The sequence below is a fragment of the Buceros rhinoceros genome, unplaced genomic scaffold, assembly GCF_000710305.1.
Source record: "Buceros rhinoceros silvestris isolate BGI_N320 unplaced genomic scaffold, ASM71030v1 scaffold7551, whole genome shotgun sequence".
In the NCBI taxonomy this organism is placed as follows: Eukaryota; Metazoa; Chordata; class Aves; order Bucerotiformes; family Bucerotidae; genus Buceros; species Buceros rhinoceros.
This window is the reverse complement of record NW_010392522.1, coordinates 126409-153855: the sequence shown is the minus strand read 5'-3', so window position 1 is coordinate 153855 and position 27447 is coordinate 126409. Positions and strand designations below refer to the sequence as shown.

Sequence of the window (27447 nt, the reverse complement as noted above, 5' to 3'; positions counted from 1 at the left end):
ACAGTGCTCTTAATTTTATGCAGAAACACAGTGACTCCATTAGATGGGAATTTTGTTAATAAAAAGGTAATGTATAACATTATTATTTAATTTCTTTTTAACTTTCATGTTCCATTGCCAGGGGTGGAATTTCATATCTTTCAGTGATTCACTGAATAAAACAAACTTCTACGTCAAGGTCTTATGTCCAAGTTATTTTAAGTGACTTACCCCCAGGATTGAATCCACTATGAACACTGCCAAGGGGTCCAGCACTGTCCACAGTCCCAGAGCTATGATAAACTTTGACAAGAAGGAAGGGAATGAGTCAAACAGCTGCTGACAGCCCCAACTGATCAGGACCGTAAGAAGCAGCACTGCGTTCAAGGTTAGGGGTCCCACCACAACCATGACCAACTCTTCACTGGTATGCAGCAGGGAGTTCTGGTAGCACAGTTCGACAGTGTGAGGGAAAAGCTGGAATCTGAGAACAAACAAAAGAAGAGAGTTTGTCTGTGCTCCTGGGCAAACCACTAAAAAACCAGAATCATGCATACACGTTGCATTGTAATGCTGGATCTTGGCCACAACTCTCTGAACAAAAACTGGACAAAGTGCTCAAAATTTTTTTTCTCCTCCTCGTGCCTCATTGTCCTTTGACTCGCTGTGACTCTCAGCTCAGTGGATGCACATCCAGGCCCTTGGGACTGTGCAGCCAGGGTTGTAGAAAGACATCAGCTCCCAGAAGCACTAGCGTGAGCACAGATGCCAGGGGCTCCCCCCACCTCTGCATCCTACGGCAACTTTGGATGCTGCACAAAGCAGAAAATGTGATATGGAAGACGCAGCTTTTAGCACCCCTAAAGTGACTGGAAATGTCTCTCTTGCCACCACGGGATGGTAGGATTTGCAAAGCTCACACAAAGAGCAGAGTTGCTGGCAGTGCAGGAGACAGGAACCTGGTGGTATTGGGAGTGACACGCGGCTGCTGAAATTTCAGAAGAAAATTTCAAGCCAATTGAAGTGGCTTAAATTCTGCTTCTAACTAAAGGTGAAGTGGTTTGATTCTCATTTGGTTCTGACTTGAGGGTGCTACCACCACTGCATTTGGTGGGACTAGAGAGGGCTCAACTCCTTCTCATGTCCTGCAGGCACACAGCCACAGATGGGGATGCTGATCCAGGGCATCTCGGCTTGCGAACATTGTCCTTTATCTTGCTGACTGCCTGGGACAGCTGTGATTCGTGCTCCAAACAAGACCACCTCTCTCACACACTTTGATTCCTTCCGTTGCATTTCCTTTGCTTTCACAGACTCCTGATGCTTGGCATAGCAGAAGTTTTACTGCCAGCAGGCTGAGCGCACCTGGGCTGTGCAAGGCCAGAAGCTAGAGAAGGCTGGCTTTGCGTTATGATCTAGGAACAATCAATCAATCCCCAGGGCTGTCCAGAGCCTGCTCAGACATCCTGTTCACATTCCAGCCCATAACCCCGGTATCACAGCAAGTACAGGTCACAGAGTTGCATGCGACTTGCTTCTACTGACTGACTCAGGTTTCTGTGATGATTTTAAGTGAAGTAAAAAAGGAAAAACAGAAAGTTCCTGTTAGAGAAATCTTCCCTTCCCTAAGCATAACTGATCTTTTTTGCCCTGTAAACCCACTCTCTACCCCACAGCAACATAGGGAGAACGAGGTATATATCACCTCGTGGACTTGTTCTTCATCTTTTTTTTCATGACAAGTAATGATTTTGCTGGAAGTCTAGAGAGCTCTGATTCCCCAGCTCAAGTCAATGTATCATACAGTTAAAATATGTCAACCCATTGCAGTCCTCACAGTAAAACTGATATATCAAAGTTAAATTCTTCAAAGGGTTTTACACATAGATCACTTCGGTAACATGAAATATGATTTAAATGCTTCTTCAATTTTGCGCACCTCTTAGGCATTTTTAAATACTCGATCCCAAGCAACAAGTGATTCTTGTGGCAGATACATAACCGGCTGGGTATTCCAGAGGGGAGACAGGTAGGCAGGACACAAGGTACACAAAGGGACTCATCCTGTTCTGGGTTGAAAATTTACATTAATAACACGTTCATCTTTCTGTTAGGGACACATTTACATATCGGATCATCTGGAGCCTGGATGTCATCCTTGTTCTCCCGGTCTAAGTACTGCATGCAGAGTCCTTAGCATGAGTCTTAGTCATCAATTCTCTTCACAGTGCAAAAGAACTGCTTTGAATAAAGCTATTCGCTTAAACATTTCAACACAGAAAGGCGGCAGCGGGACTTACTTTGTAACAGGAACCGAGATGGTCTGAAGGAAGAGCCATTGGCTCAAATAATGCAGGTAAAGTCTCGCGAACCAAAGCAAAACTACCAGCAGCGAGAGCAGCCAGAACTCCCCGGAGCGCCAGTGCACGGGCCCCAGCTCCGAGAAGGCTGCGTGTAGCACGAAATGGAAACGCTCGACAACCTGCCTGGACAGCTTCCCTTCAGCAGCAGAACGGCAGCTGGAAATGGATGGAAATAAAACAGAGTCAGTCGGGAAAACATATAAGAAATAGCAGTTGTTAAAACACCGCTGAGTCCTGTTATACAGATAAATGTGGTCCAGGGTCCAATCATAACTTTTGATTGACTGATGCATCTGACAGTAAAAAAAACAGAACGTTTTTTCCATTGCAGTCGCAATGATAGGTGGCTTCCTCCCCAAAATCATGCCGCTGCTTTTATAAAGAAAACAACAAATCATAGTTAAAACCAAGTTTTTAAAAGTCTTTTGCTTTCATTTTAATTTTCTCACAAATTGCTCTCTGAGGAACAATTTATCACTTATTTTCTTTCTGAGAAAACGGCAAAAAACCTCGTCAACTCTTCAAGTGAGAGAGCAAATAGAAAGGAACTTGCACTGTACACTATTCTACCACTGCGTGTGATGTGATTCGCCCCTTAAGCTAATTACTGCTGTGCTTCAAAGCAGGGGGAAAAAAAAAAGGAAATGTGATTCAGAGATGTAGCCTTGGCATTACATTCCCAAGAAATTGGAGTCTTTCAGTTGATTCAAAGCTGAGAAGACAGTGACTTCTTTGACCTTCGGAAACTTCTAACTGCTATGCTTATTTCCACCAGTTTGAATAACTAAGCAGCTGAGATGCACAACTCTAGGACTAAATAGGAGATAGTCATGTTCAAACTGTTACTGATAATGATTAAGGCTTCAGAGAGTTCAGAATAAAGGTATTTTTGTGGAAGAAAACAAGCTAGGCTTCTTAAAGTTAGCATATGACTGGAGAAGAAGTGGCAGCAATACTTGCACTCTATTTTATACTTTTCTAAAGCATTTTCTTGCCTACACATACAGATTCCTTGAATAGTTGTGTATGTTTCTTCCTCCAGCAGTCACAGAGAAAACTGTGAATTGCAATGGAGAAACTTAAAAGGATTCTGCAGTTGGTTGAGGATTGAATAAGCAGGAGAAATAAAACCCCAAACTTGCCAGCCATGGCTCTGGATTTTGGGACCGGCCTTGGGATTGCACTGATCCTCAGTGTTGAGCAGAGTGCGTGTATAGGAGAAGCCAGCTCCTTTCCTCATGAGAAGGCTCAAGCTTTAGTTACCCGGTTGGTTGAAGAACGGGAGGAGAGGTTGTCAGGGACACAGCACAAAAAGTACATTCTGGGTCACTGAGAAGGTGCCCAGTACTAATCACCAAAACTTGACGGAGACACATCTGTTGGGCTGAGACAGGTGATGTTTGGAGTGACTAGAGGTTGCACTGACAGAGGGTTTGAAGGGCTTTCGGAGACTTTGCAGTCCACTTTGCTTATATCCTAATCAGTCACAACAGACTTGGGGCCACAACATGAATCTCTTTCCTCAAATTGTCATTATTTACCCACATCAACAACACATATTATTGTTATGAACTCATAGTCTAGGCTCGTAAGAGAGAGAAAGAAAACTGCAAAATAAGAAATATAACTGACCGTGGTATTATACTACAATAAGCATGGCATTCTAGATGTTCTGAGCTCTGAAGCTAGACTATACTACACTTCTTTCTATATAAAGAAATTTCTGTCATCTCTAAGTAGATTCCATCTACTCTTAAGGTATTCACTCCCTGAGAAGAGTTAATAAGGCAAGATTAGCCACAGTTATTTAGTTACACCAAATAGTTTGTTGTTTAGGAAAAAAGGGAAAAAAAGAAAAAGAAAGAAAAAAGAAAAGAAAAACCACCATCTTAGCCCATAATATTCTTCTAACCCTTCATCAAACAAGCAGAATTACACAGATGTCCCACCCAGCCTCACCCGTGTCAGAAATCCACATGCTAGAGGAATCGCTGCCAATCTTCATCTCTGTGCCAAGAAGACGAGTAGCCATGTATTCTTCACAAAAGTCTGGATTTAGATCACCACCTCGTTTCACATAGGAGTTGTTTTCTACTAGATTATTTGGGCCCAACTTACTAAGTGAACCTACCTCCAAACAAGCAACATCAGAGTGAAATGTTCAATATCCCACATGCAAAATGTTTCAAGGCATAAATCCTTCCCCCGACAACACAGCTTGAGGAGGAGGACACACAGCCCAAGGAGCTGGAAACACCAAGTCCTCTTCCACTGACAGCAGTCCTGGAGCACCAGGAACACTGAGAAACATCAGTGACTGAAATGCTGGGTTGGGAAGGTGAGGTGACTTCTTCCTCAAAGATGCAGGATCTGGCAATGAAATCACAGGAGATTCACGAACACACTTAAGCTCTGTAGCTCATCACGTGGAAGCTGCTCGTGGACGCGCACCATACACAGCGTGGCTACCGAACCACCCTGAGACTTCGGCAGCGATGGAAGTACCCAGCCTGTGCCTTCATGGCTCCATTGCTCCCCAGCCTACCTCCACTTTCAGGAGGTCAAAAGACAGCTAATATCTCCACCTGTGAGCTATGTCATTCCTGCTGAGATTCTGGTGCTCTCAGCCATGGGAATCCACCTCCTCAACAAACTTCCAAAGGGAAGTAGAGAAATTCAGAGCATATTTGCTGTTACCAAGCTCTAGAAGCTTTTCACTGGCAATGGCCCTGCTTAAATCGGCAGGGCAACATGTACAAAGTCTTTATTTCGGTGCATCTTTCCTCTGGAAAAAGCAGCTCAGAAACTCTACAGACAGCCAAGTTTGCTGGAAGTCAAAGAAATCAAGAAAAATAGATCCATTAGGTAGGACCAAACCACGTTAATTTTTACTTTGGGAACAGCAATTTTCTTTTAAAGACTTGATGATTTTTATCACATACCTTAACTATCATTTCCAGCATTTAAATGGAAATTAAAATCCCCCTTGTTGTTTAACTTATCAGAAGTCCAGATTCTGAGTGTCACTTCTGTGACAGCATGTACTTCCCTGTGGCTGTGTAACATCTTCACACAAACACCATCTGCCAGTGATAAAAGTTAGTGGAAAATGGCCAGTGACCCAGCAAAGGTCCCAACCTGTAACTGGAATCTCTTCATTTACTTTAAATTACTTTAAAACAAATTCAGTGGGCCCCAACTAACTTGTAAGTTCTAGCAAACTATTCCTGAGTAGTCATTAATCATGCTATAAGGCTGTTTATTGCTTTTCACTTCAAAACACTGGGCTTAAAAGATAACTCTTCCTGACTTTTTTGAAGGATGAAGAAAGGAAGAGGCAGAGACACGAAATGAAACACACCAAACAAGTGGAAACAGCCCCTTTAAACATTTTTAGCTGATGCTACTAGTGAAAGCTCGTGGGTGGAGTGACAGTGCTGGCAGATAGAGTTTTCAGAAGAGATTTATATAAAGCTGCTCCAGGGCAGAGAGCATGAGTATTACCTTTCAGAAACAAAACAAGCCCTCCACCCACAAAAAACCCCAAATCTCAACCCTTGGGTGAAAACTATATGAAGCTCCAAATGAGAAGCTACTTGAGCAATGGATTTATCCGTGATTCCTTGGATTACTGGTAAGTAATTTGGCTGAATGTTTCTGTTCTAGGGCATTAGTTTTGCATTTTTCTTTGCAAAATGCTGCAGTAACAAATAGCAGAGACTGAATTACCATAAAAGCAGGTCAATTATTTCAATGGAAATTGTTGAGAAGGAAAGAAATGATGCACAGATTCTCTTAAGCTGCACTTGATGATGATGACTGAAAGCAATGGCTGATAGAAGGCAGCGTGTACTGCTGGGTGACAGCTCTGCTGCTGACAGACTATGGCGAACATTTATACAAAGCACTGCAAGACTGGCCCTTACAGCCGGTGGGGAGGGTAAATTCTCCAGCCAGTGCAACCCTGCTCACTCCAGAGTGCCTTACCTGCTGAGGTATTCAGGATCTGGTCCTGAACATATCTGTTACTCACATGGCATAAAATAAGGCAAAAATAGATGTTTTGCCAGAGAAGACTTAAAGTGCAAATGCGGACCCAAATGACTTCATGCAAATCACTTCCAGGGAATCACAGTCCTCATAGTCAAAGAATCTGTGCAGTATATTTACTCATCTCACAAATTGAAAAGACTCCTCCCCACCATCGCCCCAAATGGCAGGTATTTAAACTCGTGAAGTCCTTGATGGCTTACCAAGAGTATGAAGCTGCAGGAAACCCTGCCCGGTGTTACCCACTGTTTTCAGTGGAAGAGCACACCTGTATCTGAAGGTATGCCTAAAAATAATGTATTAACACATACAGCCCCTTAAAACAGAAACCAGTTAAAACCACCACTGATGGAGCATGAGGCAGAACAGAATCTGGTTCATTCCACTGTGCACAACACAAACACGTATATAAACCATATAAATTTATTATCATTAGAAAGATTTTATTATTATTCCTTCTGCATAATATTTTTCTTTTACAGATCTCATCTTGCATTATAAGTAAATTGTCTTCATCCCAGGCTGTACGGTGATGCTACAAACGACTTTGCCCAATAAGCCAACGGCAGAGCTGCGAACTGAGCTCTGCTGAGTTACAGTCCATTATTCTATCCACTGGATTCCTAATAAAATATTACTCTTTTGTTTATTTGTATGCAAAGTGAATACAACCAGGGAGAACATTTACCAAGGATGAAGACATTGTGGTTTTTTGTTGCCTTCCAGGACACACTTAATGCTTCATATTATTCAGTTTGCAAGCACCAAGAAAGCAGGTACCACAAACGGTTACAGAGGTTGTCTAGGGGCTATTTGCTTTAAGAGAGATGGCAAAAGACCTCAGGGGATAGACCAGGTAATCCCTTAACATGCGTATGCCCATAGGAGAATATTCTATAGCTTGCTGAAAAATCCAAGATAAAAGTACAGCAGAAATGCTGGAAATCCTGACAGGTTTAGTTTTCAGGTGCACCTGTGGTGTGGTGGAAAAAGGAAGCTGCCAGAAGCATGCAAAATCCAAAAATGCCAAAGGAAACCTTTAGGAATTAAACATTCTTGCGAAGCAGGAAAAATAGCCAGCCGATAGCTGCAGTAATTGTTTTGGGTTGCTACAAAGAACATGACACAGGTACGTAAAGTGCACCTGGCAACACCCACGCTACCCCACCAACCTGGGGATGAGGAGGGCGATGGCAGCTGAGCTCTTTTCCAAGGTCCAGGCTGTGCCAGCTCATGAGGAGATGGCCGGCAGGCAGCAAGCTCTGGATCAGCAGCAGCCCAGGTGTGTTTGCATCACGTGCATAGCCAGGAGCCAGAACAAACACATCAGCTGAACCTTTTCCACAACCCACTCACGCCAAGAAGCTCACGGGGATATATGCTGGCACAGCTGCTGCCTTGGAGGGACCACTAGGTCCTTCCATATGGGGGGTTGGACACTGTGGGTTGGTGGAGCCAAGATGTGTTCATTAAAGAGGGAGAGAAGAAAGTGCTGACAGCTTCGTATTCCTCTGGATACGTCTGTGCTAGCCTCAAAATGGTGGACACTCGGCTTTCATCACAAAAGAGGTTATGACCACAGAATACTGGCAGACAGCAGCAGATTCCTGTCCTCAGCAGGGCCTTCACCCAATGGTGTCAGGCTGGCAGAGGAGCCCACCTCCTGCCTTCGGCTAACCGAGAGTTTCCTGAGGGAATTAACCGAGATGTTCGCAAGGAGAGGTTTCTTACCAAGCTGGGGAAGGAAGCAAGAACCACAGAATATGAGTGGTAACAGTGCTGGAGGACAGTGTGGCTCCTCGTAGAGAGCTGGCAGAGCTTTCCACGTTTCAGCTTTGAGCCGCATCTGACAATGACAAAGCAAAAAAGACAAACCCCCGAATTACTACAGTCAAGCCTGCCGTTTAGGTGGGCAGCTGAAACTCTGCCTATTTCATGCTTAACTGCATTTGCATGAGCCTCTTGGCTTGGCAAAACAATCTGGAAATCTTACACGAACAGACTTTGTTAAAATATTCCAGTCTGTCTGGTTCCAGCTCTGGATGGGAACAAATATGAAAAACTCGAGTGCAGCTTTCAGAACTTTTGAGAAGCTCTGGTTTACGTTTCACTCCAGAGACAAACGAAAGGCAGCAGTCTCTGTTATTCACCCTCATAACATGAGCAGGCCAGGCAAGAAAAAAAAGAAAGTGTGTAACTCCTCCCCTGCTTCTTGCCCCCTGACTGCTGGAAGTAACTAAGACGACAAAGAATGAACAAGGAAAAGACACAACTCACACACAGGAGGCTGAGAGATGTCAGCGGAGGAGAGACCTCACAAACACAGCACTGCCTGTACAGCTCCTCTAGCAGTGAGGAAGCACAGATGTTCAACCCTGTACACAAGCAATAAACAGAGTTTAGGACCTGAAGAACCACCGTACAGGTCAACCAGATTAATAAATATACCTCCAACCTCCTCTCAGTGAAAAATAAAATAAAAACTAAAGGAGCTGCTAGGCCTAAAACATCTATAGAAGTTCTGGAGAATTAACATTCAATCCCTTTCATTCATGTTAATAGTAGCAGCATAACCTACCCAGGAGAGAAAGAAATACATATATATGTAGGTGTATCTTGCACCTAAGCAAAGAGAGTCCCCTGTACCTGATGTGTGGAATGGTTTCTACCTTGACACAGAAAACATCCCCAAGGACATTTGCTCTGTCTGGAGGAAAAATGTGATCTTCCTCCTGACCAAATCCATATCTACTTCCGAGAGTCACTAAACACTCAAACACCATCTGTGAGCGGTGCATTCATCTGTAACACACCAATTTAGCTGGCAGGCCACTGGGAAACAAGACTCTGAAGTTGCCAAGTTAAAATGGCAATCCAGAACCAGCCAAATCTCCACCAAGCAATCGGGTGAGGCTTCCAGTGAGCGTTGTAGCAGAAAGCAATGAAGCTTCAAAATAAGAAACAGCCTTGTGGTGTGGGGATAAAAAAAAAAGCAAAAAAAAATGCATAGCTTTGATCTTTTCCATCCTGGATTTAATTAGCAGCAGCATCACACCGGGAGTGTGAGTCTGTGCAGCTGGAGCCCAACGGCCACCTTCCCTCGGCGAGAACCGACAGACTGGCGGCTGTGGGGACAGAGCAGGCAGGAGACGCGCTGCATGGGATGGTCCGACGTTTCAGAAAGACCTTTTGCTAGGTGGCTCACCGCAACGAAACGCCAGCTTATGTGAACACAAGCAGCCACACATCAAAGTCCCTTTACCTCCTCAGTTGTATCTGGTTTTCACAGCGACGAGCCGACGCCGAAGTGGGACTGCTGCCTGCCTGGGCTGTTTCCCTTGCCGCGGTTAAACTGTACGTGTGTGAAGACGCTGGCGTTGGGCTGTTGGTTGTTAAACTGAATGCACCGCTCGCTTCATGTGCAGATTTGTAACACTCACGCACCATAGGAATAGGTGGGTATAAAGACGAAAGAAAAAAAGTGAATCTATGGCTGTGGCTTGTACATAAAAAAGCTGCTGAGAGACCGTTAGTGTTACTCCAGTCAGACCTCTGGAAGTTTCTGTATAACCTGACAAAAATGACTGTTCCTTTTCCACAGCAAATTTTGCAAGGAAGATCTAAACAGGCAAAACAGAGGGAATCCGGGGGAACAATGGGACATGTATTTAAAGCAATTTCGACATTGGGAATTAATTTTTCAGTTGATATCAAATACCTTTCAGTTGCTGTTCTTTTGAGCACCAACATGTCCACGCACAGGAGAGCTCGACACAAGCATTTCAGAATAGCAGCCTGCGAAGTGCGCGAGGTATGATGTGACCGAGGTAACACCAGTTAGAACGCAGTTAAATGTAAACCCTTGCAGACCTAAACACGGCCAGATAAGGCAGTTCATGCAGTTACACAGAAAATGCGATACACGGAGAAGAACCCTCACAAACAGAAAACTGCCTGAAATACCGAGAGCATTTACAAGGCATTCTTTGTCCAAACGGGGCTAAAAGGAACCGTTTGGAAGAACTCTTCCTCAAGGATGGGATGAAAGAGAACAATCTCGGGGTTGAGGAGATGACTGATGCTATAACACTGCATTTTAAAAAAATGTTTTTGCTTCAATAAAACCTCTTTTATGAAAGAAACACATATCTACGTTAGGCCGGCTTAATTAAATATTTAAGAGCCTCAGGAAAAAAAAGAGGAAGGGAAGAAAGTTATGTGCATATGCAGAATACTCTAGGATACTATTATACTTAAAACATTATTAAGCAGTTATCAAGATGAGAAAACTTAGATACTGTACAGATATCTTAAATTCAATTACATTATGAAAAAACACGGCTACAGAAAATGTTAAACTGAAATCTTTTTAAAAGATCTTTATAAACACCACTGAAATTATGGTGGAAATTATCCACACAATTTAGCCAAACAAAATGCATCGCATAATAACAGTATTAACTTTTTCTTTTCAGTTTAATGCTGCGTTATTATATTTAGCTGCCTATTTTAGAAAGTAATTTGTGTTGATGGCTCTGGAGAAAAACCAAGCATTAAAGAACTAATTTAATTCCTTCTGAGCTATGTTCAATTCAAAAATATTTCTTTCAGAATGTCCCAGTACAGCAGAATCTGACTAGAAATCCACCTTGAACTATGTGCACTTTGACTAACTCTCTCCCCAAGGCAAAACGATCCTGCATTCAGCAGGGTTTTATCCCGGTCTTCTAAAGGACTTACACAGAACGTACCTGATATAACTGGACCAGAATGTCAACCACGATAGAAATTATGATCAAGACATGGAGGATACATAATGAGAACCTCATCTATTGTACAGCAGGCTGCGATTGGTAGGGGAGTACCTTTAGGGGGTTGTTTACAGAAATCAGGTCTCCCGCCTTTAAAAAAAATAGAGAGAGAAAGAGAAAGAAAGAAAGAAAGAAAGAAAACTCTGTAATTTCTTGTGCAGTGCTCTCCTTCCCGCTCGTTATCCTGTGTGACAGAACGGATACTAGCTGTGTTTAAGGTGTTCAAGCCAGGTGATAACAGCCTGCCTAGCTGCCTTTGGAAAGAAATAGCACAAATTTTCTTTCAACAGGAAGACAATGTCTTTATTCCTCTGGTTCCACGGTATAAAACAGAAATTAAGAAATTGCCACAGCTTGTTTCTTGAAAATCAATGCGTGATCGTGAGCTGCACAGGGAGTCTGAGGGCTATTCCCTTATCAGAGACAATCTCTAGATAACATACATTCCTCTGTTGCCCATAGCTGCATGTAAGACATGGCAAGACAAACGCGGGATTCCTTTTCTGTTGGTGTCATCTATTGATCCAGTGAAATGCTTTCCACCTGAAATTTCCTCCCCAAAGGGGACATTTGCTATGAGAAGCAAACCTTTCCGCCTGATGCTATGAAATCCTGAAACTTCTTGCTAATTACTGCACAGCATCAGGGGAACACATACCTCTAAGTGCAACAAAAAGCAGCTCGAATGAGACGGGGCCACCCTTTTCCCAGTATGAATGTTGCTTTGCAGTACTTGAAGTGCATAATAAAAAAGCGTAATATATTAAACTCGTTACGTGTTTTCTGTGCACTCTAGATAGAAAACGTGCTCTGGGGGTGTGTTTTTCTTTCGGGCATTTCCTCCCAGACACATTCAAAACTGCTGTCCCAGGTGTGACTGTAAATGACCTCCAGTATGAGCCAAAACATGAAACAGCATCGCCGTGAGAAACGCCGGTATCGGGGAATAATGAGAAGCAGAGGGATAGGTAACGGGTGTTGGGGCACGAAAAGGAGACGCTGCCTACAAACAAGTGCCTGCAAAACCCACCATCATTTGTGCGTCGACGCTGCCTGCGCTGTCTCTCCTCTCTGTGTGGCGTGCTGGCCTCAGTCATCAGCACCCTCACAGAAAGCTTTATCTACTGAGAGGGCAGAGAGGGAGGACTTGGAAAAGATGCATCCCTTTAAAAACAGACGCGTAAAATACATAGCTAATGAAAACACCCCGATCAGCCTCTGCAGTTTCAAAGAGCTTTGGTAGGGCTCCTTGGTGATTACAATTTCATCAGACCGCAAACGAACAACAACAAAGAGAGTGTTTATATATATATATAAAGAAAAAAATCAAATATTGCACTGGCAGTAGAAAATTTTGGACTTAGCTCCTGTAACCAACAGAAAGTTTTGCTCTAGAGTAAAAATGTGGGGCACGTACTTTTAAAGACAGCAGCAAACTTGTTCCTTCAGCTCAAATATAAAGAAGTTTTACACCACATATCCAACACTCGCACAACTCCTAAAAGCGATTGTCTAAAAGACTTGGCTGCGAGACTTCACCCGTACAACAAGGATTTCCAGGAAAGGCGGAACTGACTTTCTAGCAGCATTTCTCTCTGCAGGAGCAATAACGGAGGGACCTGCCCTCTCCTCTGCCCCTCTTGCTAAAATTATCTGGCAGGTTCGGAAGTTACTAGAGGCAGCGTGACCAGCAGCCTTAGTGATATTCCTCTCTTTCCGGCAAAAGCAGACCAAAGCTTCCAAAGCAGATCGATGCATTTGGGCAGAACAAAAGCCGTGTTATTTTGCTGCCTCTGATAAATGATAGTTGGCAGGTGTTGAACTTCCTATGCAAATAATTTCTTTGTTTGTTTGGGGGGGTTTCCTGTGTATATTTTTCTTCAAGTGAATTTGTAAATAATACAGTTTGTTGAAATTTTTTTAAAAAAACTCACAGAAAAAGATGTTTTTATAAAGATGATTCTGCTTTTTCTTGGAAGCTTTAGATTTTTTCATCAAACAACTCCAAATACCTGAAAGACACAACTGCAGTTTTTCAAAGCGCCAGGTTCACCCAGAGAATAAAGGTAAGACAGACTTAAATAACCTTCAAGAGGCACCACAGAGGCGATTCAGAATTTAAGCTTTAGGGTTTCCTCATTCTGGTGAAAGACTGGATTATTGCCGGGGGGGAGGGGGGGCAACAGTTGGTTTGTCAATCAGCCTTAACGCTCATTAATTTTTGACCTGTCTACAGTAAAGACGTCCACACAATTCTAGAGGACAAAATCCCATTATCTTAGACTCGTAAGGTTTTCCACTACCGCTCTGAATTCAGACAAGGTGTCATGCTTTGAGGTGTTGTGTGCTCCTGTCTCTCGATACGAGTGACAACTCATTCGAATAGAAGCCTTTGCAAAACTGTCCCATCTTCCTCACCTGGACAAACCGGCCCTTGCCAAAACCCAGCGCGATGGCGTAACAGCATTACTGGGTCTGCTGCTCCCTCCCTCCCTCTCTCTCCAGCAGCTCCTCGCACTGAGGATCCTTATCAGTCCTTCCTTCCGATCAGATCCGTTTACCAGGGATTAACCGTGGTTGGCTGTGCTGCCTGCTCACCTTACCATGAGTCCCCGTAAGTCTGGTAGCAGCGTGTGGATGCAAAAGCCTCCAGGAGTCAGGCAGGATGAGTTTTCCAAAGCCACGGAAGGAATTCAGCTGCTGATACAGAACCAGAACGAGCGCTGTGGTTACGAGACACAGACTACTTTGAAAACTTCGGCCTCGGCTCAGGCAATAACGTTCTCGCAGGCTCCCAGCATTTTATAGCCTCTTTTTCTGGCTTAATATGTAGCTTTAATAATCTTTACTTCCTTAACAATCAGTCTAAAACTTAATTGATCCACAACGCATCGGAACTTACACTTCAGTTTAAACGGTCGTTTTCACATCTCCTAGTTTCTTGTTGGTGCTATTTTAGAGGTGTAACCTTAAAACCGAGTTAACACATTGTGTTATTTTTTATTTTTCTCTGTTTTAACCTTGAAGGCAAATTGGTTCACAGGTCGTATTTGATGTTACTCATTCAGCTTAAAGATGTCAAATCATTAAAAAAAAAAAAGAGGGAAGGTTTTGGTGGTTTAGTTGTTTGGTTTTTTTTTTTTTTGTCTGCTTTTTAAATAGATTTTGTTTGCTGGGCTCAAGGTTTGAAGGTAAAATTCACAAAGACAATGCCTTTTGTCAGTGAACCTTCTGCCACATTTTTAGAAGCACTCAGCAAATTCCAGCAGTGAGTTTCTAGACACAAAAGCCAAATACAACCACTCCACGATTTAGATCGGCTTTCTGTTTGTGGGTCACAAGACTCACTGCTGAGCATGTCAGAAGTTGGCTGGGGCATTTAATGAAGGTTGTCAGCAACTTCAGAGTTCCCATCACAAAAGAAAGTGTGCTCTGGCTTTGGGGCTGTTTTCTTCTCCCTCTTCTTCTTTTGGAGCTTGGACTGGAACCCAGCTTTGGAGTTGGAGGATAAACTCAGCTACTGCAAGAGAATCAAAAATATGGAACAAGCTGGTACTTTGAAAAATGGAATTGCATAGGTTTCTTTTTTTCCACAGACATCATTTAGCATTCAAAATAACTATTAAATTTCCCTTCAACTTGAAAGTTTAGAGTCATGAAATTAGAAACAATAATCACACTATATTACACCCTGTCTCATGTATGTCTCGGGAGGGCCCTGACTTGTCATAGCATGAAGGAACCTGGAAAAATGATTGCTTGCTGCTTCAAACAGAAGATGCATAGCTAAGATGCTCATTAATGAGGCAAAGGAAAATTAATTGACATGTCTAATAGTTCTTTTAATATAGCCCCTAAGCCTTGATGTGTCAATTGTCAAATTACCCCTGTCGTTTGTTCTTTCTCTTGGTGATCTTGTGTCGCAGGAGAGAGAAATAACGTTATTTTCCTTGGCCTCTCTCAGTGAACTTTCTGGGCAAGGGTGTTAGACCTCCAGAAAAAAAGGGATGCTGCCTCAGCCTCTCTCCAGATCAGGTCTACCCTCCCGGGCTGCAGCTCTCCAGCTTTGTGACCGCTCTGTGTTAATGATGCATCTTTCCTTGGGCATACGGTGGTAAAAAAACAAGCTTTAAAAAGCTTAAATTTATCATCCTTTCTGCACAACCTCAGAACTCGTGAGCACTCCTTTGACTGAGGTCAGAGTTTCTTTCAGTAAGTCAGGATCTTCTCCACCTCCGTTTTCCCAGCAACAGTCTCTCCTCTGACACAGACTACATCTTCCACCCTGCCATAGTCTCCCCCGCTCTCTCCATCACAGCCAGCGACAGAGCATTCCTCTTAGAGCTCCCAGTCTTCTCACGTTATTATCACCCAGTCCAGGTTGGAAAAAAGCTGTTTCCAATCATTTGCCAGTTAGTTAACTCTTTGCCTGACAGCAAATCCTTTGATCAAGACGGCTATACCATGTATATAGGCTCATCTAAGTCTATTTAATTGATCTGAATAATTGTCCCTGCTATTTCCTCAGCTGGTATTTCTGTCCTACACAAAGTTAGGAAGAAAAGGAAACACAGAGAGGCAGATGGGTCATATATTGTATTGCATATATTGTATATGCAGTTTGTAGTCTGGCACAAAAGTCCATGGCATCCCCTACATTAAACAGTGTTTGAGAACATCATGTTAGCCCATTCCAAAAGCTGAAAAAATCCTCCTCCTGATGTGATTGGTCTGGGGCTGTTTTTTCATACATAGATTAAGTGGTGCGACTCTGAAATCAGCCCCTTGTGTAAAAAAACTCTAAGTCTTGTTTTCCAGTGAAAAGTGTTTTGTCAAAAAAAGCCCTCAGCCATGGCAGTAATACCACACATCCTTGGTTCTGGTGGGGCCACATCCTTCCTTCGTTTCAGCAGGTAGCTTGAGACACACCACAAAATACCGGTGCATTGTCCACCGGGCACTGCTCTAGCAAGAGCTGTGGCACAGCATACAGGGCACTGAGACCACTCTCATATCGAGAAGGAGGAGTGCAAATCAAAAATACATCTTCCAGTGTGCCATCCGAGTAATCTGGGGCCTGTCCTTACGCTGCGAGCCTCTGCTCTGACTTGGCCTGTGTGGGAGAACCAGGGAACAGATGCTCAGCAAGTCCCTGGGGAAGAGAAGGGGAGAGCTTCACACTGAGCAAACCACCAAGAGGAAAAAACAGGTTTTGGCCACACAAAGCAACCAGCTAAAAGGTGATTGTGGATCTGCTTAACCAGTTAAAGTACTGAAAACCCTGGACAGTTGTCTGCACTGGACTTCAGAAATGTTCTTCCCACAAATCTTTTCCTCTTCAGTAACAAGTAAGTTGGGACTCGACTGTAGACAGGAGCTTGGTGCAGAGGCTTGAACAATAAACTGGTTAGATTTATGATGAACAGAGTTGTACGATGCAGTGCTGGAAACATACGCAGCCAGCCTATGAGACAAGGCGTGGTTACAAAATCACCCACCATCATCTATTTAAATCATCTGTTTAAATTCAGAATGCCAAAGAGGAGGAACGTTTGCTGTGAGCTACAGCTCCTTGGGCTCTCCCACTGTAAATAAGAACAAAGCAGCGCACAGACACGCATACACTGCTCTTCACCTTCCCTTCTGTAAACAGCACGTACTTCCTCCTGCAAAAAGTGCGGCTAAACTGCAGATTTTCAGCTGACGTAACTGCCCCACTGGAGCCACCAGACTCACAAGCTAATTCGCACTGGTGAAGTATCGGATCTGTTTTCGTTTTGCTTATTTTCTTAATATGCGCTTGATGGGTTTCATTCTCCACCTTTATCTGAAGATTTCAAAAATTAAGAGAAAGCTACCTTTCTAGTGCTGGGTAATATGAAAGCAACACCCTGCTTTTATTTATTATTAATTAACCAGAATTATCAGAGTTCAATTCTGGTTAGTCACAGGGCAACCAACAAAAGGGCTCTTCCAAGTACAAACCTGTTCATTTTCCACTTGTGTACAAGCTTATCCCCGAATAAAAGTCATCTCTACTGGGTGAAAACAACTCTCTGTAGTCTTTGCTTCGAGATTCCTAATGAACACAACGGGTGAAGGCGTGCTCCAAGTCCAAGACTCTTACACTATCCAGACCAGCAGACTCAGACCCAGCAGGAAAGAAGGCAACACTCAGTAAACCTGGTTCACGTGGAGGCTGCAACTTTATTAAACGTAAACCACATTATGGGCTTATTTAAATTAATGGGCACAGTGGGTGCTCAACACCTCTGAAAGAGTCTGCGCTAGGGCTAGCCATAAAATTTTCCACTGAGACTGCTGTGTGAAGGGGAACTGAGACTCCAGACTAGCAGCCCTTGGCAGAAACTGCCTTTCCGTGGGAAATTTTTTCTAGATAAAATATTCAGATTTTAGTACTGAAAAAATAGAACTGTTTTGTTTCAGCTGTCCCTCTTGTCAGAAATGGCAACGAGCTCTTCAGTTGTGTGGGGCGCTTTTGCCAGGTCACCTCACTTGGACGTACCAGAATCAACTGTGCCGATACTCAACACCAAAGCTGAGAGCCCACGCTGAAAGCAGGACACGCGTGCAGCCCGCCTGCAGGGTGTTGGAGGAAAAAGGGGAGATGAGACCCAAGCGCCACCTCCTCCATCCTCACCCCAGGTACCCAGGTTTCGATCAAAGAAACCCAGGAGAATAGGCAGGGTAGAAGACCACCCCGTAACCTACCTCTCTCTCGAGAACCATGGAAGGGACCGCGAGGCCTGCCTATGCCACGGCAGTGGTGCAACCAAGTGACAACCCTTCTGCACTGAGCTCCTTGGTTCTTCTGGACTTGATGTTTCAGCTTCGTTAAAAAGCTGTTGTTTTCCGGAGGGGAAAAAGAAAAATCTTCTCCCTAAATTTTGTTAACGATTCGGGTCCATTAACTTATGAAAGGCAAAGTAGCGGGTGGTGTTTGGACAGCAGCTCACTATGGTTATGAAGAGTGAAAATCTCTACAAAATACTCAGCTGAAAACTGAAAGAGACTCTTCCAGTCCAAAGACAGCAGTGCTATGTCGTAACTGGCTCTTGCAAGAAATAGAAACACCTTAACTGAGAAAATGACAATTGTTTGCATTATTGTCATACATAAAATGTCACTGTTCAGTGATTGCTTTCATCTCATAATATTAAATTCTAGACTTTAAAGCATCAAAACCATTAAAACTACATGGAGAGAATGTTTGTCATTGAAATAAAAATTATCCAAATATAGACCTCAAAGCATAATTTTTAAAACTAACAGAAATACTGCTGAAGGCATGTTAATAGCAAAGAAATAAATATGGGGAGATCACACAAGTGTAGCAATTAAGAAATTAAAATTAAGAATTACGTCAATTGGTACATTGAACTGTACCTAATGCAAATATATTTATACTTGTAAATAGATGGATCTACACTTCTACTTTCACATTGTGTAAGACCCCCAATCTTGTGGGTGGAAAAGAAAAATCGTATTGAGGATGGCTTGCAATAACTCAAAACCGTAGTCTTTCGAGTTCAAGTATTTTACATTCGTGTTTCCATTCATTTATAACGACAAGATAATGGTTCACAGAATCACTGATGAAGAGCAACTGTGTCCTTTTTACTTCCTTCCTAACACTCCTGGAAAGCTTTATAGTAAACAATTTAGAAGATAATGAAAGGTAAAACTTCCATCTGAAAAGGTTTGATTCAACAAAATTATTGGGACAATCACTTAGGTTAAGTGTTTAGCCCAGAGGGCAGTATAAAATTTCATCAAAATTCAAACCATGCATAAATGATCCCAACCTGGAGTGTCTATTTATACCACACAACATGTTAGTCACATTTTTCACTGCAGATTGAAAGTAATGATGAAGTAACAGATAAGGATGAAAGACGGAATATGTGCTATGCCACCCGTGTATAGTGCAGTTAGTGGCAAACGTGGATTAGAAGGAATCCTGCAGCAGCATGCGGTTTCCAACCGGCTGAGAAAACCCATGAACCACTAACAAGGAAAAGGGCACAGCAATGAAACCAGAATTATTTTGCATATGCGAATTAGCCAGGTAAAGAAGAGAGTTAATAAATCTCTGGGTCAAGGATTTAAAGACAAGGGTAAATGGAAAGATGGATCAAAACAGTATTACAATTTGGTATCTTTAAGGTTTGGTGTTTCCTTATAAAAAAAAAAAAAAAAACAAACAAAAAAACCAGTAGCTTTTTTAGATCCAGAGAACAAAGTAGACTCATTGCAAAAGGCATCATTTCTCGAAAGGCAAAACCTTCACATTTTGGTGAATACCATATAAAGAATCTTCAGTGCAGCCTCTCCATTTAAAGTGTAGAGCACTGTCCTCAGCCTCTAGGAAGAAATAATCACAGTAGAAAAAAGTTTAGGCTCCTTCTTTTTCCAGCTGAAATGTTTCCTTTAGTTCTTTTGGAGAGAAGCTTTGACTATGAGCTAAGAAAGAAAATCTGTGATTTTTCATTTTAATCCTAAACAAAGACAAAATCTTCAGTTGATAACAGACATTGAGAAAAACCCAAACCAGTAACTGCAGCGGAGTGTGATGCACCAGCTGATCATGGATCACTCCACTGAATGCACCAGCTGCTCTCATACGCCCGCTGCAGGTTTGGCCTATCAGAATCAGCTTCTTGCAGAATCCACTTCAGCTGAAGTTCTGCTGTTGCTAGATGGTGAAAGCAAAGTAGTAATCGGCAGTCTGGGTTTTTTATGATTCTAGAAGCATCTAGAAGGCACAGGTTAAAACTGCTTGTGGAAGTAGCGTCAAGGGGAGTTGAGAGCCGATATCTTTGGGTGTAGAGTAACATCACCACAAGACATGCTACTGAAAAGCGGAGGGAGGCTGAGTGGGAGAGGACCTCACAAACGACAAGTGGCAAAGGTTACAGTATGACAGACGCCTCCAGTGACAGCTAATTTAAATGCCATTAGATGCGTTAAATTTCACGTGATTTTCCACGACGGTGTGATGGAAAGTGTTGCAGAAAGTTAGCATGAAAGTTTACACTTCAGTCAGAATAAATTGTCATCACTCCACTGGAAATGACACTTTAACAACCTACTTCAGCTGACGGTCCGCCCCTTCATATTAGGGCCGCTAATATTTATATTTAGCATATTTAGCAAAATACTCAGAGCAGATGCTAAAGCTGGTGGAACTTAAACACGTTTCTGCTGACTCATGGCCCCAAAAGAGAAATTAGAACAAAGCTAAGGAATGTTCAAGAATTATACAGCATTTTTAGTTTATTTTGCTGTTCTAAGTTTCCCATTTTTTTTGAAAACGTTGATATTAAATAAACCATTTTCCCCCAACTAGCATTTTTACATCTATAGTGTAACGCTGCCATTCTTCCTACAAAATCTAGGAAAAGAGCAGAACAAAGCCTGGAGTAGGTTATTTCGAGCTAAATTCCTTGCAACATCAGTAAACAATTTGATGCACAATGTCACTAGTAGCACTATTCTCTCTTGTCTTCCCCCATTTAATGAAAATCTGTGAAATAAATGCCACAAGGCAGTACTGCTGGCATGACAAATTCCAAGCCAATAAGTCTTGCAGTTGCCAAGATGTACGCTCTGAAACTTGGCATTTGGCATTCAGAACTAGATAACCTCACTCTAGTAACTACATTCACTGTATCTACAAGAGGGATGAATAAATCAACAATAATTGAACTACTAAAAGTGTCTAATTTCCAGCATAGTGCTTCAAGCAACAACCGAAATTAAAAAACTGTAAAAACACAGCTACATACCCATACAATCTTGTCATGAATGCACTGAAGCAAAGGTTAACACAAAGGAATGAATATGCATTCTTTGCTAAAAGTAGCGTCCCTTGATCTACCGTAGTGATGAACTGTATAAATGTCAGGTCCCATCTAAGTCCCGCAGAGCTTGGCCTTCCCAGTAGCAAGAATTTTTTATTGTTCCTGTAACATTACTCAAGGAAGGGAAAAGGCTGCTCCGGGTGCCTGTGGAATGCAGAGCCTGTTCCGAAGCCTGGCAGTGTTTCCAAAGTTAGCAAGAATCATAAACCCTTGAAATACGGCTGGTGTCTCCAGGGCCTGATCCAAAGCCCGGTGAAGGCAAATGGGAAGATTCCACATGGCTGCAGTTTTGTGCAGGCCAGGCTTGAAATATTACTTCTCTCATTGCTTGATTCCATAACTGAGAATTTCTTACATTGCCCAAGTCAGATTTCACTGAATTTCCCACCCACCCATCTTTCTTCCCACCATTAATTTTTATTTAAACAGAGTCCAGGTCTGGAACTCTTTAGGAAAATATCTAGCATAGGCAGTTAGATGGACTCAGCACTTTAGAGAAACAGCATGGTCTAATAATCAGAGCTTTTAATGTAATACATTTCCACACTAATACGCAGGGGAGAACCTGGGACACCAGCCTGCTGTACACCACTTTGGAAACCCTCTCCCAGAGTTAATTCAAAGCGATTATTAGCACAGAGTTCACCTGAGGAACTAACCAAAAATAATAGCCAATTTACCAAGGAACTAGAGGAGGCTTTTTCACGCCCCGTGACTCCACTGATCAGTGGCAGCGCTCTGCAGTCACATCTTCGTGACAGCAACAGAGCTGGCATTGAGCTTTTGGGTGTACACAATCAAAAGGGCTTTCTGGAAGCCACCGAGGTGGAGGATGGAGCCATGCCTTGGGCCACCATCTGGACAATTCTATGGTCTCCCTATTTGGGCTGCTCATTTATTAGGGAACATCATGGAAGCATGTGTCCATCTAAAGCCACTAAAAGACCATTTGCTTTCCAGGAACAGCTTTTGGGGCCCCAAATCTGGAAATTTGGTATTTATTCAGTGTTGATGTTGAGGAAACAATGTAGGTGTTATAGGTTTTAAACCTTTCATTTACCGTACTTCTCCTGAAAGCTGAGGAATAAGGAGACGCTGCCACAGTGGAGATGCTGGTTCTTACAGCCATCTCCAGGAAAACAGAGGGCTGCCTCTGTATACTTAAGCATGTACAGACAGGGGAGGGTTTCTCCAGATGCGCTGTGCAGGGTAGTGAAATGCATGAGGAACTGGACCCGTCACCCTCCGGCATTTCGTAGGTCAGAGTCTGTATCTGATGTCCCAGAGAGGGGACGGCAGATCCTTAGACACGAGAGAATCTTTTTCCTCAAAATTCCTGCAACATCTAAGGCTAAACCGAATTCTTGTGGTATGAATACACATCCCAGTGTCTTTTACAAGATGAGGATCACAACACAATGTTTCGAAATGGAAATTATGCCAACTTTGAAATACTATAACTTACGAAGCAACCAAAGATGCTAGACGGCCCCTGTACTGGATTTAACTGAAACGCAAGGCACATAGCAGACGGTTACCCTGCATAAAATGATACTCATGATGGTTAAAGGCAGCATTGTTTCCTTTATATAAAGCAAGCTTCAAAGAGAACGGTAATTTTTGGATTAATGGGGAAACAATGCAGAACAAATTGCATCAGTAGTGAGTTAAAAGCTCTGTAAAATAGCTTGCCCTCTATTTCTGAGTGATGGGACTGATGAAGGAATGGGATTTTTTTTTCCGTCCCTAGCTCTCTCCCCCTACAATTTTTTAGACTAGAGGATTAACAGAGAGGACATCTCTGAATGTTGTGAGAAAGAGGTGGCCTTCCCTACAGCTGCAGGAAAGCACAGCTGAACCAGGAGTTTCCTCACCGTGAACCCCATAAAACCGCCTGGCAGGTTTTCAGTCATTATCTCTCAGCAGAGATCTAAACCAAAACCTGGTATAGATCAAGGTACAAGTCCGAGAAGCTTAAGAGGACAAAGCAAACCAGGGAGCTACCCAGTCTGTTTAAAACTAAGCTCAAGACACTGATTCACACCTCTAACAATCAAGCGTGGCAACTGGAACTGCCCCATTTTCTGGCCTTTGTCTTGAATCAAAAGGCAGACAGGCTGCATTTTATTCCGGATTTTTTAGCCAGTTTTGTAACAGCAAATTGGGCTGAATTTTTGGATCCAAGGCCAGGCAAATGGCAGGTCCTCTGTGTTCCTTCCTATTCACCTATGTCATCGCCACCCCGCCCCAGTTTGATAGTGCCAGAGAAGAAATGTTGTTATTCTATCTAAAACAAGGACAAAATAGATCGGGTGAAATATTGGTCCCTCTAGGTGACTGAGGAGAAGGATTTTGGCAATCATCCACAACTTCGTCGTCACCTCTGAGACAAGAAACTGAGTCACCAGTTACAAGGCCCGTATTTACCCTGCTCCTGCTTTCTTCAGCTTAACCACCTGTGGTGGGTTAACCCTGGCAGGGAGAGATCACTCACCAGTTACCATCCCAGGTAAAACAGACTCGACACGGGGAAATCAGTTCAATTTATCACCAATCAAACCAGAGTAGCCTAATGAAAAATAAAACCAAATCTTAAAACACCTTCCCCCCAGCCCCGCACCCTTCTTCCTAGTTTACCCTCCGTTCTCTCTCCTGGCTGCAGTTGTTGTGGCGCAGCCTTTTTTTCCCCCTTTCTTAAATACATTCTCTCAGAGGTGCTACCACTGTCGCTGATGGGCTCAGCTTGGCCAGTGCTGGGTCCAACTTGGACATCGGCTCCGCTGCTGTGCATTTTTTCCCCTCCCCTTCTTAAATACCTCATCCCAGAAGTGCTACTACCATCACTGATTGTTTTGACCTTGGTCAGCAGGAGCCAGCTGGCATTGGCTCTATTGGACATGGGGGAAGCTTCTAGCAGCTTCTCACAGAAGCCACCCCTGTAGCCCTGCCACGCAAACCCAATACACCATCACAGCTTCTTGTTCCCCATCCTGAGAAGCATCTCGGTTTGTACTGGAAACCTGTGAAGGCAGAGACCCTCCTGACTTCTCTGCCTGTTTTGTCACATATCACTATATATTTAATAACAATTATGCCTCTGCAGAGGTATTTTATTCTGATAGATTCAGAACTATCCCACCAGGATCTTCAGCTACTTATTCATTTTGCTACAGGCTACAACAGAAAGAGTTAGAGAATTTACTGAAATAACAAAGTCATTTTACATACATATGCTCTATGCTTCTGTGCCACAGCAGTGACAGATAAAAAGCAGCAATCTATCATATTTTTCTCTCCACACTGTACTCAATGGGATCCAAAGTGTGGTACCCATTTTGCTACTAATGCACATGTATAACTCCCACTTATTTACTGTAGTGCCCTGAAGATGTGACAGTTAGCTATGTAATGCACTTATTATTTTTATTCATTCTATTCATTAGAGATGACTGTGTATGGCACACTTATAGCTTTGCTTTTCTCCACTAGTCATCAGTAATGTCATCGTTTCCAGCTCATGAAAACAAAATGTGTATTAAATGACAAACAACAACCACATCTCTCTACCCGACGCTTCACAGCCAGCTTGCCAAATCTTCTACCTTCCTGTGAGACTGAATAAGCCAAAGAGCAATTCAGCTACGTCAAAAAGTGCTTCTGTGCTGAGCAGGAGTCAAGGCTGAATGGTGTGAAACGCCTGTGAGGGAGAAATGCTGGCAGTACTCTCTCGGGGGCATTTTCTCATGGCAAAGACTCCAACAATTTTGGGAGCCCAGGCTGCTCAGTAATGGGAAACTCAATATTTCCAGTTTTTAAGAAGAGAAAGTAGAGATTTCTCTCAAAATGCTGCATGATACTCATATTCTGTCAACTTCCCCTGACTATTGCCGAGTTTGAACCATCTTCTTTCACTCTGACTGAATACGAATTCTCTAAGGGGGAGGGCAAGAGCACAAGGAGCATTTCAAGCAGGGAATTATAAGTCTGCTCTCCTGGAGAACTGTGAACTGCTCCAGCATCAGGGAGGTTTCCCCGGCTCTTTCAGCTCCATTATGTATAACCTGATGGTGACCACACAAGTCCTTTGCCAGGAGCTCCAGGGAAACCTGGGTTTTGTACTGAGGTTGCTCGATGACTGAGCTAAGAGCTGCTTTCTGCACAAGAACGTTAAAGGTGGTAGGAAAGGGGGGTGGGGTGGGGGAAGGAGAAAAAAACCCCAACCAGCTAACCAACAAAATATCTCCCTGGCACCTCCAGTGAGCGATCCCTCACTGAGGACTCGCGGCTCACACTTTCAGCTGAGTGATCTGTACCACCAATTTCTCCTCTCCACTGCTCCAGGCCAGCTTTCAGCTGGCGCAGTTCTGCAGGTCTGGAACCTGCAGGAGGATGGGAAGCAGCTGCCAAATCTTTACATCATGCTGAACATATAAATAAAATTATCCTCAAGCATAATTGTGCTGAAGTCCACAGGTACTCGCAATAGTAAATGTTCCCCATCACCATAACAACATCAAAATCTGGCAAAATCAAGCGTGTGCATAGATTTTGGAGGGCTTTGCAGAAGACGCCTATAAAGGACAGTTCAGAGTGAAGGCTCATGTTTCATCAGCATGTATTTTCAATCCTTAAAATGCTATTTCCTACTTTTTCCAGCAGTTTAGATAGCTTTTGACATAATCCTTTTCATTGATTTTAAACCCGTTTACGAACAGTTTGGTCCCCTCAGTCTTCACTTCTACATCCAAATCACCAGTAGGAGATACTCCTTATTTCTCATTCAGCTTTCACTCGCACCAGTTTACCACAATGCACTGGAACCGGGATCTAACTCTTCAATTGCACAAGACAGCGAAGAAATCCAGTCTCTCTAAATGTATGTGGGTCATTGGAATCTGCCCATTTCTGAATTATACTACATAATAAAAGAAGCGACAGACACCTTCAGGAAACTCCCAGGGATTAGGAAACATACCATAGCTATATTTAATGACGTGTCCATAGGATAAGTCTCCAAAAAGTAAATTTTTACTGCGACAAAAAAAAAAAAAAAAACAAAAAACTAAAGCAGAAACTCCACAGAAATGTACCAGCCTGCTGTAAAAATTCAATCTGCAAAGATGTGAGGACGCAGACAAACATAAACACAGATCTGACCTCTGAATACATGAAAGAATGAAATCCGCAACCCGAGTCCTGCTGTGACTTGCCTGCAAAACAAGAGTCCAGGATCAGGGCTAATCCTGGGGACACTCTGCGCTCACACTAAATGACTAAAACATTTTTAGCAGTGACACATGAAAGATTCGAAGGCATTCAGAGAAAACTGATTCTGGCTTCTCCCAAAAGGTAACACCTGGCCTGCCTTTAAATCTCCATCCTGAAAAATATTAACTGTGTTCCACTTCAAAATGGAATTAGGAGCAATGAAACCAGAAGTTACTGAGAAACTGTTTCTTGAAATGATTTTGAAATGATTAGCACTTTTTAAAGCAAGCAATAAAGAGCCACTCTCTGTTTCACCAGGAAAGTTGAACGCCTATTCGTAATGCCAATATTTTACATCTAGCGCATGAAACAGATCCTGCCAGGCCAGCTATAAAAACCTGGTAAAATTTGACCTTTGATTTTAGGTAAATGTTACGTATTTGAATAAAAGGTTGCATTTATAGGCAGCCACAGAATTCTTTTTTTTATTTTAATGAAATCTTTAGAAGAGCCCAAGGGAGAATCCAGAAAAAGGTTTTAAACAGGCAACACTGGTTTTGAACAAATTTTAAACACTCAGACATAGATTTTCCGCCAACATAGAACTCATCACCCTCCTCACTCAGTGTAAATTCAATCTGTTCTGTTCGTATGACATAAACAACAAGCAGTTTCACAGGAATGAGGCAAACCATATGTGAAGGTGTTTTAGAAAGCACAACAGGGAATACACCAAGCAAAGGAGCATCTGCATTTATTTCAATGTCAAATCACAGGTGTATTATAACAGGAAAGATTACTGCTTTTATTAAAACCCAAGTTTACTATATTGCACCAGTTACAGTTAACTCTTCCTCCCTCTCAGTGTCCTCATCAATTTGGCAAGAAATAAAAATTCAGCAAAAAATAAAAATCATGAAGCCTACAGGTGCAGAGGCGGGTTACAGAGGTCTCCAACCCCACCCACTTTGCCCAGGCTGTCATACCCTGCCAAGAGCCTATTTCTTCTCCACCCTCCCCTTGCTACCCGCTCTTGGGACAGGGGCTACATCTGCTCCTGAGGGCTGCAAAAAGTCTGACCCACCCTCTCCAGGTTCCAGAGGGACAAGACTATAAATCCACGTGGGATTTATTTCTCTTTGCTGCCTGCGT

The 27447-nt window shown here is 42.9% G+C and overlaps 1 protein-coding gene across 1 annotated transcript in view; it reads right to left on the bottom strand.

The window, feature by feature from the left end:
• Positions 1–27447, bottom strand: part of LOC104500802 — a 191199-nt gene that overhangs the window by 89982 nt on the left and 73770 nt on the right. Inside the window, exons 14-15 of the mRNA XM_010144518.1 lie at positions 2280–2498; positions 211–463 (exon numbers count right to left, since the gene is read on the bottom strand). Of these exons, the coding sequence (XP_010142820.1) occupies positions 211–463; positions 2280–2498 (472 nt within the window). The remainder of the gene's footprint in view (positions 1–210; positions 464–2279; positions 2499–27447) is intronic.